At 31.5% G+C, this 14,810-nt stretch overlaps 2 protein-coding genes across 4 annotated transcripts in view; both read right to left on the bottom strand.

The window, feature by feature from the left end:
- The window catches only part of LOC115232747, a 12,984-nt gene extending 8,214 nt beyond the window's left edge, over nucleotides 1–4,770 (bottom strand). The window contains exons 1-3 of one of the 2 annotated variants that reach the window (XM_029802806.1): nucleotides 4,635–4,770; nucleotides 1,814–2,266; nucleotides 895–1,277 (exon numbers count right to left, since the gene is read on the bottom strand). In XM_029802806.1, coding sequence (XP_029658666.1) covers nucleotides 895–1,277; nucleotides 1,814–2,255 — 825 coding nt within the window. In that variant the 5' untranslated portion in view covers nucleotides 2,256–2,266; nucleotides 4,635–4,770. Of the gene's footprint in view, nucleotides 1–894; nucleotides 1,278–1,813; nucleotides 2,267–2,913; nucleotides 4,042–4,634 lie in introns of those variants that run through there. The other variant, XM_029802807.1, reaches the window with a different exon arrangement.
- Nucleotides 4,771–5,399: 629 nt separating this feature from the next.
- Nucleotides 5,400–11,086, bottom strand: LOC115232820 (probable methylmalonate-semialdehyde dehydrogenase [acylating], mitochondrial). 2 transcript variants are annotated; one of them, XM_029802930.1, is made up of 8 exons: nucleotides 10,934–11,086; nucleotides 8,824–8,896; nucleotides 8,419–8,618; nucleotides 8,007–8,085; nucleotides 7,343–7,710; nucleotides 6,716–7,144; nucleotides 6,107–6,385; nucleotides 5,400–5,735 (listed from the first exon to the last, which is right to left on the bottom strand). In XM_029802930.1, the coding sequence occupies exons 1-8, from the start codon at nucleotides 11,081–11,083 to the stop codon at nucleotides 5,634–5,636; spliced, it is 1,680 nt and encodes a 559-aa protein (XP_029658790.1). In that variant the 5' UTR covers nucleotides 11,084–11,086; the 3' UTR covers nucleotides 5,400–5,633. The 2 variants fall into 2 exon arrangements, with proteins under 2 accessions (XP_029658790.1, XP_029658791.1); XM_029802931.1 differs by lacking the exon at nucleotides 10,934–11,086 and adding an exon at nucleotides 10,873–10,891.
- Nucleotides 11,087–14,810: the final 3,724 nt, after the last annotated feature.

The following is a 14,810-nucleotide window of genomic DNA, read 5'->3' as shown; positions in this document are numbered from 1 at the left end:
TATATATATATAAATATGATAGGGCACGATATCATGAGACATTTTGTAGAAATTGTTATATATAACGTCACGTTCTGCAATTTTCCAAGAGAGAAATAAAAGTACATCTGCTGTCCCGGTGGGAAACGTACGGGAAAAATAAAGGCTTCGAGCGATTGCTCGTCTGCTTTTAGATTCACGAACATGCTCTGCCTATCGATCGGACAGAGTGCTTCAGTTTAGATGTCTTTGGTGCAAGGCGATCAATATTTATGCAGGACGCAAAATTTCGAGTCGACAGCTAGACGACTAGTAGACTTAAAGATATAAGAAGAATGCATGACATAATATATCTTGTGGATCATACAGCCGGGTATAATATTATCCTATAAAATTCTGTAAAGTATAATAACGGCGGTAACGAAATGAGTTTTTGTGAGCGAGACTGATAAATCTAGAAATGCTTTAAAACGAGAAATATAAGAGTTTCCAGTGGAAAGTAATTTCGAGACATTGATATATTTTTTTTAAAAACTAACAGATTTTTAAAAGTGCTTTTATTCATATCAAAAAGTAAGTGAAAAAACGTAAACGAACACGCCGAGTTTTGACAACATTCGGCGAGTTTTTTATTTAAAGAAAAAAAGTATAATAAAAATTACAACAGAAAAAACTATAGAAGTGGAATATTCGAAAAAAATTTGTTTGGAAAGATATTTCAAAGAGAAATACCGGAAAGAGAAAAAGTCAAGACGCGCGAAAAAACAAGTCAGCAAATTTTTGCACAGATGATTTGCACAATAATCGATGCACTTTATTAAAAAATGTAGGATATATATTCCGAAAGTCTCCTTGAACGCAATTTATCTCCAAGGACGTATTGAGCATTTGATCGAGAAATAGAGGAGCACTTACCTTCCACTGAAAGTCGGCCGAGGGATCGCTGAAGAACCACTTCTGAGGCCAGGGCTTTATCGTGCCCTCCGGCGTTTTGAATATCAGGCCCTCGAGGCTGAGGCGCGGCGCGAGAACGCTAGTAGTGATGTTGCCTTTTTTGTATGAAGCTATGCCAGCCTTCATATACATTTGCGGTATGGTTTCGTTTTCGCGCAGTTTCAGGGTCACCCTTGGCATCTTTGGCTTTTTCGGCGTGCTCGCCATCTTCGTGTCTTCTGTCGTGCCGTTCGAGGACGCCGAAAGGACCGTTGTCGGCGGTAAAACGGAAGTCGTCACCGTTTGACGGACGCTCATCGACGTTTCCGTGCTTGGAATTGCTTGCGTACTAATTTCCGATATGTCTGAAAAGAGAGAATTGTCTGAGTTTATGAGTTACGCAGGAACAACAATTATGTTGTGACTGGTATCTACGTATTATCGCTAACTTAATTGGAAAATTGATAACAGAATGTCTTAATAAATTTACGTAAGACTAGAATCCGTTTTAAACCCGATATTTACATTTTATTGTAGTTTTCTAAAAACGGTGAAATTAAATTTCGTGATCGATTTCGTAACGCTCGTTTTAATTTAAATAAAGAACAGAGAGAATTTTTGTGGACAAAAGTAAGAGATCATATATTACTTTGTGTAATATAATATTATTTTAGATGTACAATATATTACTTTACGATGACAAATGAAATATATAATTTATGAAAACAGAGATATCATTCATCAATACAAACAATGAAATTAAATACCAAATATTGGGATATTTTTATTTTTATCAGTATATCAAAAACCCCATCATATATTACTTTAAAAAAATATTTTGCTCGTAATTATCCGCTCGCATGTATCATCGCTTGTCTTTAGAATTCAAGCAAAACAATACCTGCTAACGTGGTATCATCAACTACCGCCTCTTCCTCCTCTTCCTTCGCTCGGAGAATTCCGTTGAAAGAGGTCGTGCTATCTTCGAGGTCTTTCCTCCTAGTGACCTCGGTCGTCGACACCATCGTAGTCGGAATCCTGCTTCTGTTCTTACTAACACCAATGTCCTTCGTTTGGCTTCTCGATGTGTTTCTGACTGGCTCGACTCGGCTCATCGCCAGCATCGTGCTGGCGAAAAGGTTGTGATCATTCTGATTCATCAGGAACGGCGTGGCCACGCAGGACAGTATAATGAGCACCATCACAGTGCCCATCGTATACTTGATGATCCTCGGCCGGGGCTTACCGGAAGTTTGCGGAAATCCGCCGGACGAGAACTGATCCGTCTGTGGCAGTATCGTGTACTGCAAGCTAGCATCGCCTTTCCGCACCGTTTTGTACATAATTATTCAACCTGTCAGGATAGATCTTGTTAGAGATACACGGCGGCGATCCTTCAACTGGCCAGAAATATATGATTCTGTCAGTTGAATAGCCTTAGATATCTATTTTCACGAGTGCGATTATTCAGTGCGGAATTTTCTGCACTGTTACCAAAATTTCCAATTTTATTGTAATTGTAAAAAAAAAAAAAAAACAAAGCAAAGGAAAGAAACGAGTCGATGATGTACGGCATTTAAAATCAATTTTGACATTGAAAAGAAAATTAAATCAAAGATTTTATACAGGATATTATCGCAAAATTAAAATATCATTGTGTTCGCGATATTACACTTAAAATAGATTAACCGGAAAATTGTTCTGAAAAATTTTTTCCTATAATCCACTGAACGGCAAGTAACATCAAATAAAATTTTATAAAATAAATCATACTAAACTGTAATACAAATTATAATACTAAATAACATGTGTGTTTATTTTTGGGATCAATCTCGCAATTGCAGAACAGGTAACAATGATTTTGTTCATAGCTCTCTATTATAAACGATATATTTTATGTACTATTATGTTTACTGATTTATTTTTACGGAATGTAGAGCATTCAGTGCAATAACATTCGGTGTAATAAAATTATCTATCACGCCATATGAAAGTATGTACCTCGATTTTTCGAATGGGCAGTTTATATCAATATATGACACATTTATGTATGTCAATATTGTTTGGTTGCCTCGAGTTTTTTTAGATTCAAGAATCTATTCCTGAAACGACATTTCTGGCATTTATTATCTTGTAAAGAATCAGCCTTAAAATACTCAAAATAGATACAATACAAAACTATACGACACGAAATAATTTGTCTCTCGACAAATCGCTGTAGTGCAGTCTCTCTGGCATCACGTTTTCATTTTATACATAATTATTCATGCTGTCAGAAAGAGTCTCGTTGTACTAATGCAAAGGAAAAGCGATGAAATGTTCGCGTGAGCCGAAGTTAGAGGTGCTTAAATAATTTTTTTCTTTCGAGGAAGCTGTTTGCGAGATAAAAATGCTTAATTAAAAGATCGAATTTAGAAGCTTTTTGAAATAGCGAAGAGAGAGTTAATGAATATATTAAGAACTTTAATTAGACCGACTACTTTGAAACGATATTTTCTTGCATGAACATTTTTTTGTATAACGAATTACTCCATTAAATATACATTTCACAAAAGGAAAAAATAGGAAAAGTTCTTCTGTTTTGTGTTATATTGCTTTGTAAGAATTTTATAAAACTTCTATAAATATTCTGTGCAGATTTTTTGGGGGAATTGTGTCATAGCATTTGGCATATTTTTAAACTTAGTTATAAATTTAAAAAATATCAAAAAATAAAACGCCTAAAAATAATTTTAACATTTCAAAAAATAAACGGGCCATTCACGCTTTATTTATTATTAAAGATTTTGCGGTATTTGAATTTGCAATAAACTCGGCAGGTCGTTAATAAAATTCAATCGTCAAACAATGTTTAATTAAGACATTAAGTATAACGAAAATAGAAAACGTTTGTAAATTAATTCGCGTAGAAAACGCTTGACATTTAAAAGCCCCATTGTTTAAAGCATGTCAACAAGTTCGGAGATGTGGAAAGGCAAAACTAAAATGTATACACGATTAATATTTCTGATTTGATGATCACTCGACATGTATGACAGTGAAGAGTAAAATCATAATCAAATACGAGCATTACTCAGTCTGATTGAGAAAACAATATTCTTCTTCTTGCATATATGGGCAAAGTAATTATTTTACTAATTAGTCGATTTAATTAAGTCATTAAGAAAAATTATTTGATTTATAAAGAGATAAAGATATGTGAAGATAAATTTAAAACTAAATAATATGATTAAAAAAAGATTCGAAGAAATATATATTAATACAAATTTTATTTTTTAATGCAATGATCCTAAAAATAAACACACTGGCAGTCATGATCGACGCTATCAATATTATGATGAACCATACATTTGGCAAATGAGTATTATACGCCGGAAATTAAATCCAAAATGATCAATTACACTCCGCTTAACCGGTGTCGATGCCGACAACTTGTTTAAAAAATTATTGTAGGTTTATCGAGTGTCAGAAACGAGAGAAACAGCAGTCTCTCAACGCTCAACATTTCGAATGATTAATAGCTTCTAGCGTTAATAACGAATCTTTAACTATGGACGACTTATTTGATAGGAACGTCGATAGTCCTCCTCGGAAAATCAGATAAATTATTCTCGACAGGTCTTTCCATATATCGAATAAAGCTGATTTCTAGAGAAACGAAAACGGAAGAAAATAAAAGCTAGATCGAGGATCACGATCACAGATAAATCGACGATACTCACGATATGTGAAACGGTAGTCGAAGATTTTCCCGTAGTTTTTCCTGCCGGTCTGGTGTGTCGGCGCGTACACGACAATCCGGGACAGGCAGAACCTCGCCTGTGAAGGAAACTCAGCTGGAAAATGCGCAGATGCGACCCGACGACGACGACGACGACAGGGTGCGCGCGTCGGCGCATACATCGTCCCCGACTACCGGAAGTCGCTTCGAATATCGCCAAGGGATGGATGTCCGCGCGCGGGTTCGCGGAGTCGAGGGTTCAAGGACGAATTAGGAGGTGTCGACCGTGAACTTCTTTTGGCGCTTGTACTATCGAATTTTAGGCATATTTTTGCCTGGCACCGCCCGCGCGCCAAATTACGGTCGCGACTGGCACTGGATGAGATACTGATCGATAGAGAAAAAAAATCGCGTTCGCTATTTTCTATTGTACGAATTATATTCTTAAAATTAAAATGCATTACTATATTTAACAAAGCGCTTTTAGTTAAGAGTTAATACAAAAATTGTTACAATTTACTTCATTTTTTAATTTGTTTATTAACATAAATCAATATTTTAATATAGAATAGATTTTTTTTTTATTAACGAATTAATTAACATTAATAAAAATAAATTTTATTCGCGAGATATATTTTTTTAATAGTGATTATTTTACATAATTTGATTAGTTGATAATGACATAAATTTTGTATGTCATTTGGTATCTATAGTTTCCGTCAATAAATCAATTTTTATTTTTAAGACGTAAATGAAAGTACCAATATTTTCAAGAGAGATGGACTATATTTTATTAAACTATAAAAAATATATATAGTTTATTTAACTTATAACAATACATTCATTTATAGTAATAGATTTGTATGTAATAAAATGGAAGACATCGTTTATAACTGCGTAACGAATTTGCAGAAATGAGCTTTATACAGCTACACTTGTAAAATTTGGAAAGACTTGAACAATAGTTTGTTATATTGTACAATTATACACAATTACAGTCTTATTGCATTGTAGGCATCGCAGTCGATGATATTATATCGCTAGCATCATCGGATCTCCATAATTGAGTTATTGTCTTCGTTTGCGTATGAAAATTTACACCCTAAAATATTGTAACAATAATAAAAAAGCATTAGCATTCACATTTATTATTTGTTCAAAAATTAGCTTTATTATTATTTACTTTTATTTTCCTATAAATTGTACATATGCAATATATAATGCAGAAAAAGATAATTTAAATTTTGTGCAAATAAGATATCTTTCATCTATATATCGTTTAAACACCAATATATTTTTTATTTATAAATATTATTATTTATAAGTAAATAAATAATAAATTTTAATTAGCTTAAAAGTAATCGATTAGAATTAAAAAATTTAAAAATTATTGTAAAGAGTTATAAATATGACATATTTTGATAAATAGATGAATTTATTAGAATGAAGTCACGTGAAGTTATATCTACTCACGTATTTCCCATAAAAATGGTTATCGCCGAGGAAGGAACCCTTGTTACCCGTAAAGCTGAACATTGGTAGGGGTACTGGTATGGGTACATTAACGCCAACTTGGCCAGCTTCGATTTTGTTCACGAATGCCCTAGCTGTCGCGCCATTTGTCGTGAAAACTGCCGTGCCATTGCCATAAGGATTTTTATTGATGATGTCGATGGCTTCATCGGTAGTGTCGGCGAACATGCATGATAAAACGGGCCCGAATATTTCGTTCGTATAACACTTCATCGTAGGCTGTAATATACATATCAAACAATCTAAAATATATCCAAATTAAATGTAATAACGATATTGAATTAAAATACGACATTACTCTTATTTTGTATATGTGAAGGTTTCTGTTAAAAATATAGATGATACTCTCAGATGTGAACAGTTATAAAAACTCATTTTAATTTTTTTATTTTATTTTAAAAAGCATGCTTTAAAAGAGCGCGCTTTTCTTCTATGATCACAAAATTTTAAAGCTTAATTTTTATTAATTTTCCATAAAAATTTGCTTCGCAGCTTACTGCATTTGCAGTCTTGATTAATCACTTTATTATAACGTAGACATTATTTTACCTTAACATCGGTTAACACGGTGGGTCCAACGAAGTTTCCATTTTGATAGCCGGGTACAATGATACCTCTTCCGTCGAGAACCAATTTCGCGCCGTCTTTAACACCGGATTCTACCAGTTCGCAAATTTTCTGCTTCGCCTGGGACGATATAACAGGTCCGAGATCGGTGCCGGGCACGTGACCAGCGTTTACTTTTAATCTCTTTGCCGCTTCGACTAATTCGGGTATCCATTCTTTAGATTTGCCTACGAAAATGGCCACCGAAAGTGCCATGCACCGTTGCCCGGCGGCTCCGAAAGCCGCACCGGCAATTTGCGACAGCGTCTTGTTCTTATTTGCGTCTGGCAAGACGATGCAATGATTCTTGGCACCCATATTGCATTGTACCCTTTTGCCATGTGCGCTGCTCTGCTTGTAGATGTATTTACCCTGTAGATGTATATTTAAGAAATTTTTCGATTATAATATAAAACTTTTTTTTCGGTCTTTTTTATATATTGTCTTAGTATATTTTTTTTTATCGTGTGTAGTATAGAGAAAAAAAGCAAGAAGGAGAAGATCGATTTGCGATGAAGCACGGAAGACAGTTTCGATATTATTTCCAGTCCTGCTTTCATCTTCGCTTACCGCTTGATCAGAACCGACGAAGGAAACAGCCTTGATATCAGGATGCTCGCAAATGAAGTCCACGGCTGCGTGCTGACCGTGTATTATGTTTAAAAGACCAGCTGGTGCACCGGCTTTCGTAAAGAGATCAGCGAGGATCATAGACGCACCTGGTACCCGCTCCGATGGCTTCAGAATTGCGGCGTTCCCGCATGCGACCGATATTGGGAACGACCAAAGCGGTATCATGGCAGGAAAGTTGAAGGGACAAATAGATGCAGTAATGCCGAGGGGAACTTTGTACGAGATGATGTCCATGTCTGTAGCAATGTTGGCCGTGGATTCACCCATCTGGAGTGTCGGAATCGACGCGCAGGCATCGACGACCTCTGTCACCGCATAATTAAGCATCGATTTATAAACATAAAGAATAATCATATGTGAAATGATTAATTTTAAATTATTATATAAAAAATGGCACAAATTCATAAATTTTTTTTGCTTTTATAATATTTTATTTATTGTATAATATTTATTTTCAATGTGTTTTTTATTATCTTCTACTAACTTCGATTAATCAATAAGAAATCGTTAGAGGTAACACACTAGATATTAAGTCATTTAAATTTAGATATTGTCGTTTATATAATTTATATAAACTTATATAATCTAACATAATACTTACGAAGACCTCGAAGCACATCTCCTTCTGCGTCAGCCATAGTCTTTCCATTTTCCTTCACAAGATTCTGCGCAATTTCTTTCTGAGGATAAATGAATAAGATATAAAGATATTTTAATATAAAATATTCGATTATATAAAATATTCATTGAACACTGATTGGTGATAGTGAAAAATTTGTTCAGTAGTTGATGTACACATTTTGTCGTCAGTACTTTGCCGTCCGTTACTACTGTCGCAGTAATACCAGATTTTTCACTTCGCCGATGCAAAATTCGTTAACACCATCCAAATTTATAATATATTACTATTATTAATGTATTTTACTATTTTCATCTTTTCCATTTTGTCAACGCGATATTATTTAATCAGTATAATATTCAATTTAGGCTTTAAAATGCATTAATAAACTGACCGAGTGTTCACGGATGAGAGCCTGATATTTTAGCATCAAATTTTGTCTCGTTAGCACGCTTGTGTACCGCCACTTCTCATATGCCTTCCGTGCACTCTGCACCGCATTTTCCATTTCGTCCTTCGTGCATTTTGGAGTGCGGCATAGCAACTGATTCGTCGCTGGATCATGGACATCCGTGAATTCTGTACTTTTTGATTCTGCAAAAAAAAAAAAAAAAAATTCGACTTACAAACTCGATATCTAAAAATCTAAATTGTACGGTCGAAAGCATTAAAACTAAATTTTATGCACAAAAAATAAAAACATAAGCTTTGAAAGAATAAATCGCATTTATGACAAACCAAGAAAAATAAAAAAATTTGGCAAAAAAGATATAAATAAGTAAAACGTATCAATGATTACCTACGAATTGCCCATCGATGTACATTTTGACCGTCGGAGCAGCATTACTGTAGGATCTGATGACAAACCGTGCCTGAAATATTTATTTGAATATTAATTTGTTGCGTGCAAAAAATACATCATGTCATATTTTTATTTAAATAATTTGTTTATAACAATATACATAATGATATGTATCACTAAAAATTAACGTACAAATAAAAGTTTAATGTATCAATATTATTTTAATAAAACAAAATTTTTAAATTAATTTTTGAATGATTTTCATGCACATTGAACTACATGCAATTAACACAAAAATCCTATCTAAAAAGAAACCATACTCTCATTAATATATAGAATTCTTTATTTTAGAAGTTAATAAAATATAAATATTTGAAAGCTTTCTAACACACATATACGTGGAATGTGAATATTTGCCAACTCATCGAATATTTATTATTGCATTTCAATAAAATGTTCTTTATTTCATTTATAGATGTAAATATATGTGCAAGATGCCTTTTTACGAATTTATGCATAGATTACATGATCGTATGATTCTATAGTATTGGTAATGCAAATATGTCAATGACAATAAAGCTGCGTCACTCAAGATATTTGAATACGTTTAAATAGCAGGCAAATTTGCACGCTAGTGCAACTTTTAAATCAATAAGTGAATAACGATTTACTATAGCCGGCGACTGTTTATCATCATTTATTTCACATTATACGAAATTGTAGAGCCTCTATCGAGATTGGTGATATTATTCTCCCCTCGTTATTGTCGTCAAAAGGTCAATTGATGAGATAAAATTGTCGCTTTGTAAATATTAACACATTCTAGGCGCGTTTAAAATAATAATAATTGAAATATTCTTTATGTTTAAGATTACTCTAATAATTTATTTAGATTGAACATACAAAAATAAATATATTCTACACTTGTCAGAAAAATAATATATTTAAAAATAAATAAAAATAAAACACGAGATCTCTAAGAAAAATTTAAAAAATTGTTATCAATTTTAAATAAAATTGAATTTTTTCAAAGTATTATTTTACTATTAGACCAAAAATATTGTTTCTAAAACAATATATGCATATAAGTAATTAATATATAGCAATATATTTTATAACACACATTATTTATCTTTCTAAAAATGTAATAAAATGTAACGATATACCATAATGCATTTAAACGTGTTTTTCTGCGTTATCGGATTAAGTATACATATGTTGTTAGGCATAATCATAAATTTTTGATAAATGTGTCAGCTCATCCAGATAACATCTGTGAGATAAGTTTAACTACACTACATGCAAAGATTTGTTTGCAAAATGGAATATATCTTTTTTTAACAAAACATGGCTATAAATTAATTATAAGCTATTATAAGATGTTTATTGTTTTACATATAAAAATTTAGTCTTTATTTTTGTTTTAAAAATTTTTTTTCAAATGTTATAATATGACTATATATCAAATACATTATGACATTGCTAAAAACACAATAATTAATAAATTAATATCTGGCATACACAAAGAGAGATTAATCAATTTTATTTTAAAGCCATAAATATAATAGATATATATTTCCGATAATATAAAACATGAATAAATACCGTATCACAATATACACAAAATTTATTTTAAATCTTTCACAGATTTTATTGATTAATTATTCAATTTGCGTAAAATATAAAACGTAACTTTAATAATTAAGAAAGGAATAGGATTGTTAACATGATGAAGCAAGACAGATTATCAACACGAGAAAGTAAACAATAGTAAATAAAGACAAATATCAATCTATAAATCCTCGAAACTTTTATATCAATTTTTATCGAAAGCACTCAACACTTTTACAAATATAAAAGAAATTTTTTTAATTTAAAGATGTTTACGCGCACTTAAAATAATCATAGAAAGATGCATGCGAAACACTTTGCGATTCGATTTTCGCGCTAACGTGGATTGCACCTTTTCGTCGGATGCCCACGAAATGGTCCAATTTCCTGAATTAATACAAATGTAGTCTGCTACTGCAGTTGCAACACACGTACATATTTTTGAAGAATGTGCGAAATGAGAGCTGGCCTATCGAGTATGACAGTGACATTTTACCTCGCACTTGGCGATTCTCGCGAGGAGCACCATACTTCCGATTAATATGTTCAACGGAGCCTCTTGTATGGAACTGAATGAATCGTGTCGAAAAAATGACCTTGCATTCAATCTACGTAGCACACAATGTTTTCTGATAAGACAGTACATGAGTGTTTAGAATGAGTCTTGCGATCGATGTCTCTCCAGCGATATATAGCGAGAAGTCGAACTGGATGACTCGAATCGCATAAAGGAAGAAGAAGAGCCGAGAACTATCGACAAAGTCTTGACTCGATGATTAATTGAACATTTATTTTATTCGACAAATGAATTATGCCATGGCATACTAATTAATCTGCTGATATTAATTTTACTATTATAAATCTTAATAAGATATAATAAATATGAAATTAATTGCTATTTTTTTAGAAAGTTTTGTTTTTGTTTCGTAAAATGTATCTGAAAATGTAGTTTGGTATTTAATATTCAAATATACTTTTATACAGAAAATCTTGTGCTATTCGAAAAACTTAAAAAAGATATAAAAAAGAAATGTCAAAAATTACTATATTTAAAAATAATTTAATAATTTTTCTTTTAAAAAGAAAAATTATACACACACATGAAATATCGATATATTATAGTTAATAAATATAGTACATATAGTGCAGTTTTTTATATAACATACAATATATTTTCTGTGCGTGATTTTAATTAATTCTGTTGAAAATAATGACTTAATTAGACGATGATGCGTATTTAAGATATTTAATCTTTCATTGATAACATGATGAAGATCAGCTGTTGGCAACTTGTTAATGGCAACGAAACAGATATTGCAAGACTATTCTTTGATACTTCAGATGTCGCTACAATGTTATATTGTGGACCAGTTAATGAATATTATTAACTTACAATAATAAATAATTTAATTTTGCTTTGTTATATGCTTCAACTTATTCATCATTTTGAGATAAAACTTATAAAAAAAATGTGCATTGTATTAAAAACATGATTTATTCTATTTAAATATTTTATGTATATAGAACAAGAGAGTGGGACATAGAATAATATTATCATAAAGATTTCGATATAATTATTGATTATGAAATTATGATATATCAATTAATAACACATGTATGCATGTGAGTCATTGCGAATCTTGTAATTATGTGCCAATCATTAAAATACTATAGCACTAGTTGACAGTTTTTAAGATGTACAAATGAACCTTTCATACCATATATTACATTATTATATATTAAGTAAATAAATTATAGCATGTGTGAATAAGCATTTTGTACGCAATCAACAAAATGATATACAATAGAATAGCTTTAAAAATATAATAACATACGTAAAAAACTTCAAAAATAATGTTATTTAGACACTTTACAAGATTTATATCACTTTCATGTTTCATCTTGTTCAAAATAATTTTTCATGAATTTTTTCGATACTTATATATCAGTATGTGATTCAGCAGAAAATAAAAATGTTGTAAAAAATATTTTTTTATTTACGCTCATATTACGCGATCAAGATTGCGTGCGAGGAATATTGAAGGCAAAAGCTGAGCTAATGATACACGTGATTGTATGAGATTTACAATAGTGTTATAACAATACACTAATAATTTAGCGATATCAGCTTTTTAGATCTTTTTTGTAATTCTGTTCGCTGGAACATTTGCTTATATTTCGATAAATTGAATTCAATTTTGTGTAAGTTTTTAATTTTATAAGTTGTATCTAAGTTCTTGAATTTGAGAGATGCTATATTGCCAATAATAAATTCAAGAATTCACAATATGCTATTTGATTAAAAATAAAAATTTTCTAAAAGATAAACGACAGAAAGAAGAGAAAATGAGAGAGATTCACATGTTAATTATAAATTTACATAAATGTTTATAAAGATTATATTATAGGTATTTTTAAAATATAATATATACACGTAGATGCATTTTTAATGTATGATATAAGCTTTTTAATATTAAAGAAAAAAAGAAAAATATGTATGCATTAAACGTAAAACTATTCATTAAACTTTGTTTTTGTGTACATAGTTAAATATATCTCCAATGAAATTTATAGTTCTTCTTAAGTAATCTAATGGCTTGTTTTATATACGAATGGTTACTCGCAATGAATTACACATCAAGTTACATGTCGATAAATACTTGATGGACGTAACTTGTAGATCGCGGATGCAGAGAGATAAACTTGCGTGTATAAACTTAAAACTACTATGTTTCCTGTTTGGACGATTTCGAATGCACGCTCGGTAACCGCAGCTGTCAGAGGAATAATAAAAAGTGAAAAGCGCGTAGACGAAATATGTTTCTCGTAAACGGGAGTTGGTCTGTCAAGTCGTGTGTGACATAACGGCGACGATAATCTCTTCAGCGCCAATCGCCGCGAGCGAAACGACATACACGGTTGAAGCCACGAAGTTGTCTTCCACATGTCATTATTGCTTTTCTCTTTGCCAAGAATATCAAATTTGATAAGTCCTCTAATCGAGACACTTTGACAAATTGAAAGTGATCAAAGTAGCAATTTGTCTCTTTCTAAAGCATTACTTTAATTCTCTTGAATTCGCAGAATCAACCTAATGATTCTTGCAACACACAGAATGGATTTATTTATCCAATTAAAATCTTTTGATTATAACACTTTTAGCGAAAGTTTTATGGTGATTTCTTTTACATAATGAGATAAATTAAACTGATCGCTTTCATCTTTTATCGTGTGACAAGGATTTAACTTTTATCTGTATAATTCTTGTACCATTCGAATAAGGAATAAAATGACGAATATGAAGGTTGTAAACAGTCTTTTAAACAGAAAAAAAAGTATTTGCAAACAGAACATGGTTTAATGAATATTTGCATTCACATTGAACATGATTGCTGCCACGTCTACTTCTACGTTCACAACAAGAATTCCCTGAGCTGAGTTGTGTAAAGATTATGTTATCGTCTTGGCAGGGGCATCGTAACGTGTTTTGTAATGCGCTGTTCGACATTGTGAATATTAAGCTAGTTGTACAATGCAGACTATTTTATAAAATTATGCAGTTTTCGACCTATTATCGACATTATTACTTCGTAAAAAATATCGACTTGGAAAAATATGTATATAGTCACACCGTTTATTTTTGCTAAAAATAGGACAAGTATTTTATAATATTTAAATATACATATATGCACAATAGTTAATAATCATAATGATTTTTTCTCACAATCAGTATAAACATTTATGGAATGGATATTAAAATGTAAAATATTTACTTTTAATTTTGCTACACGATAAAATTAAGAGTTATTTAAAAAAACTGATTTCAACGTTATGTTGTTTTATGCAGAACTTTTGTTTAAATATAAAAATTAAGTAAATTTAAAGTAGAATATACATGAGAACGACGAGTATAATTATCTATATTAAAACATGGAAATAATATTTATACACATCACGCCTTTAGCGAAGTAAAAACGTATATTCTAACGTTTTTGCAAGAATTGTATTAATTAGTAAATGACAAGAATATAAATTAGTGCAACACGAGGTTGGCACTGTTGCCATCTAAACGACATTTCCTCCTCAGCTTTGTATATGCTGCTTTACATACGCCTACGTCCACTTGTACAACGGAGTCACGCGTCTGATTTGAGTGAAATCAAGTACGGGATCGCGAAGTAAAGTTTTGAAATTAATATCTGTGCCTCGTAATTTTTGTCTTCATCAAATTGATGAGTGTTATTTATATGTATTTTCTTGCAGTATATCTTATTTACACTTTTTATCTCAAACATGCACGTGCGATAATCAACGACGGAATATAAATTAGATTATTATGCTCTCAATTATATTCACGATAACATAACACACGG

The sequence above is a fragment of the Formica exsecta genome, unplaced genomic scaffold (genome assembly GCF_003651465.1).
Source record: "Formica exsecta isolate Colony F162 unplaced genomic scaffold, ASM365146v1 scaffold15, whole genome shotgun sequence".
Taxonomy (NCBI): Eukaryota; Metazoa; Arthropoda; class Insecta; order Hymenoptera; family Formicidae; genus Formica; species Formica exsecta.
The sequence above is the reverse complement of the archived record's forward strand: the minus strand, read 5'-3'. Positions and strand labels throughout refer to the sequence as shown.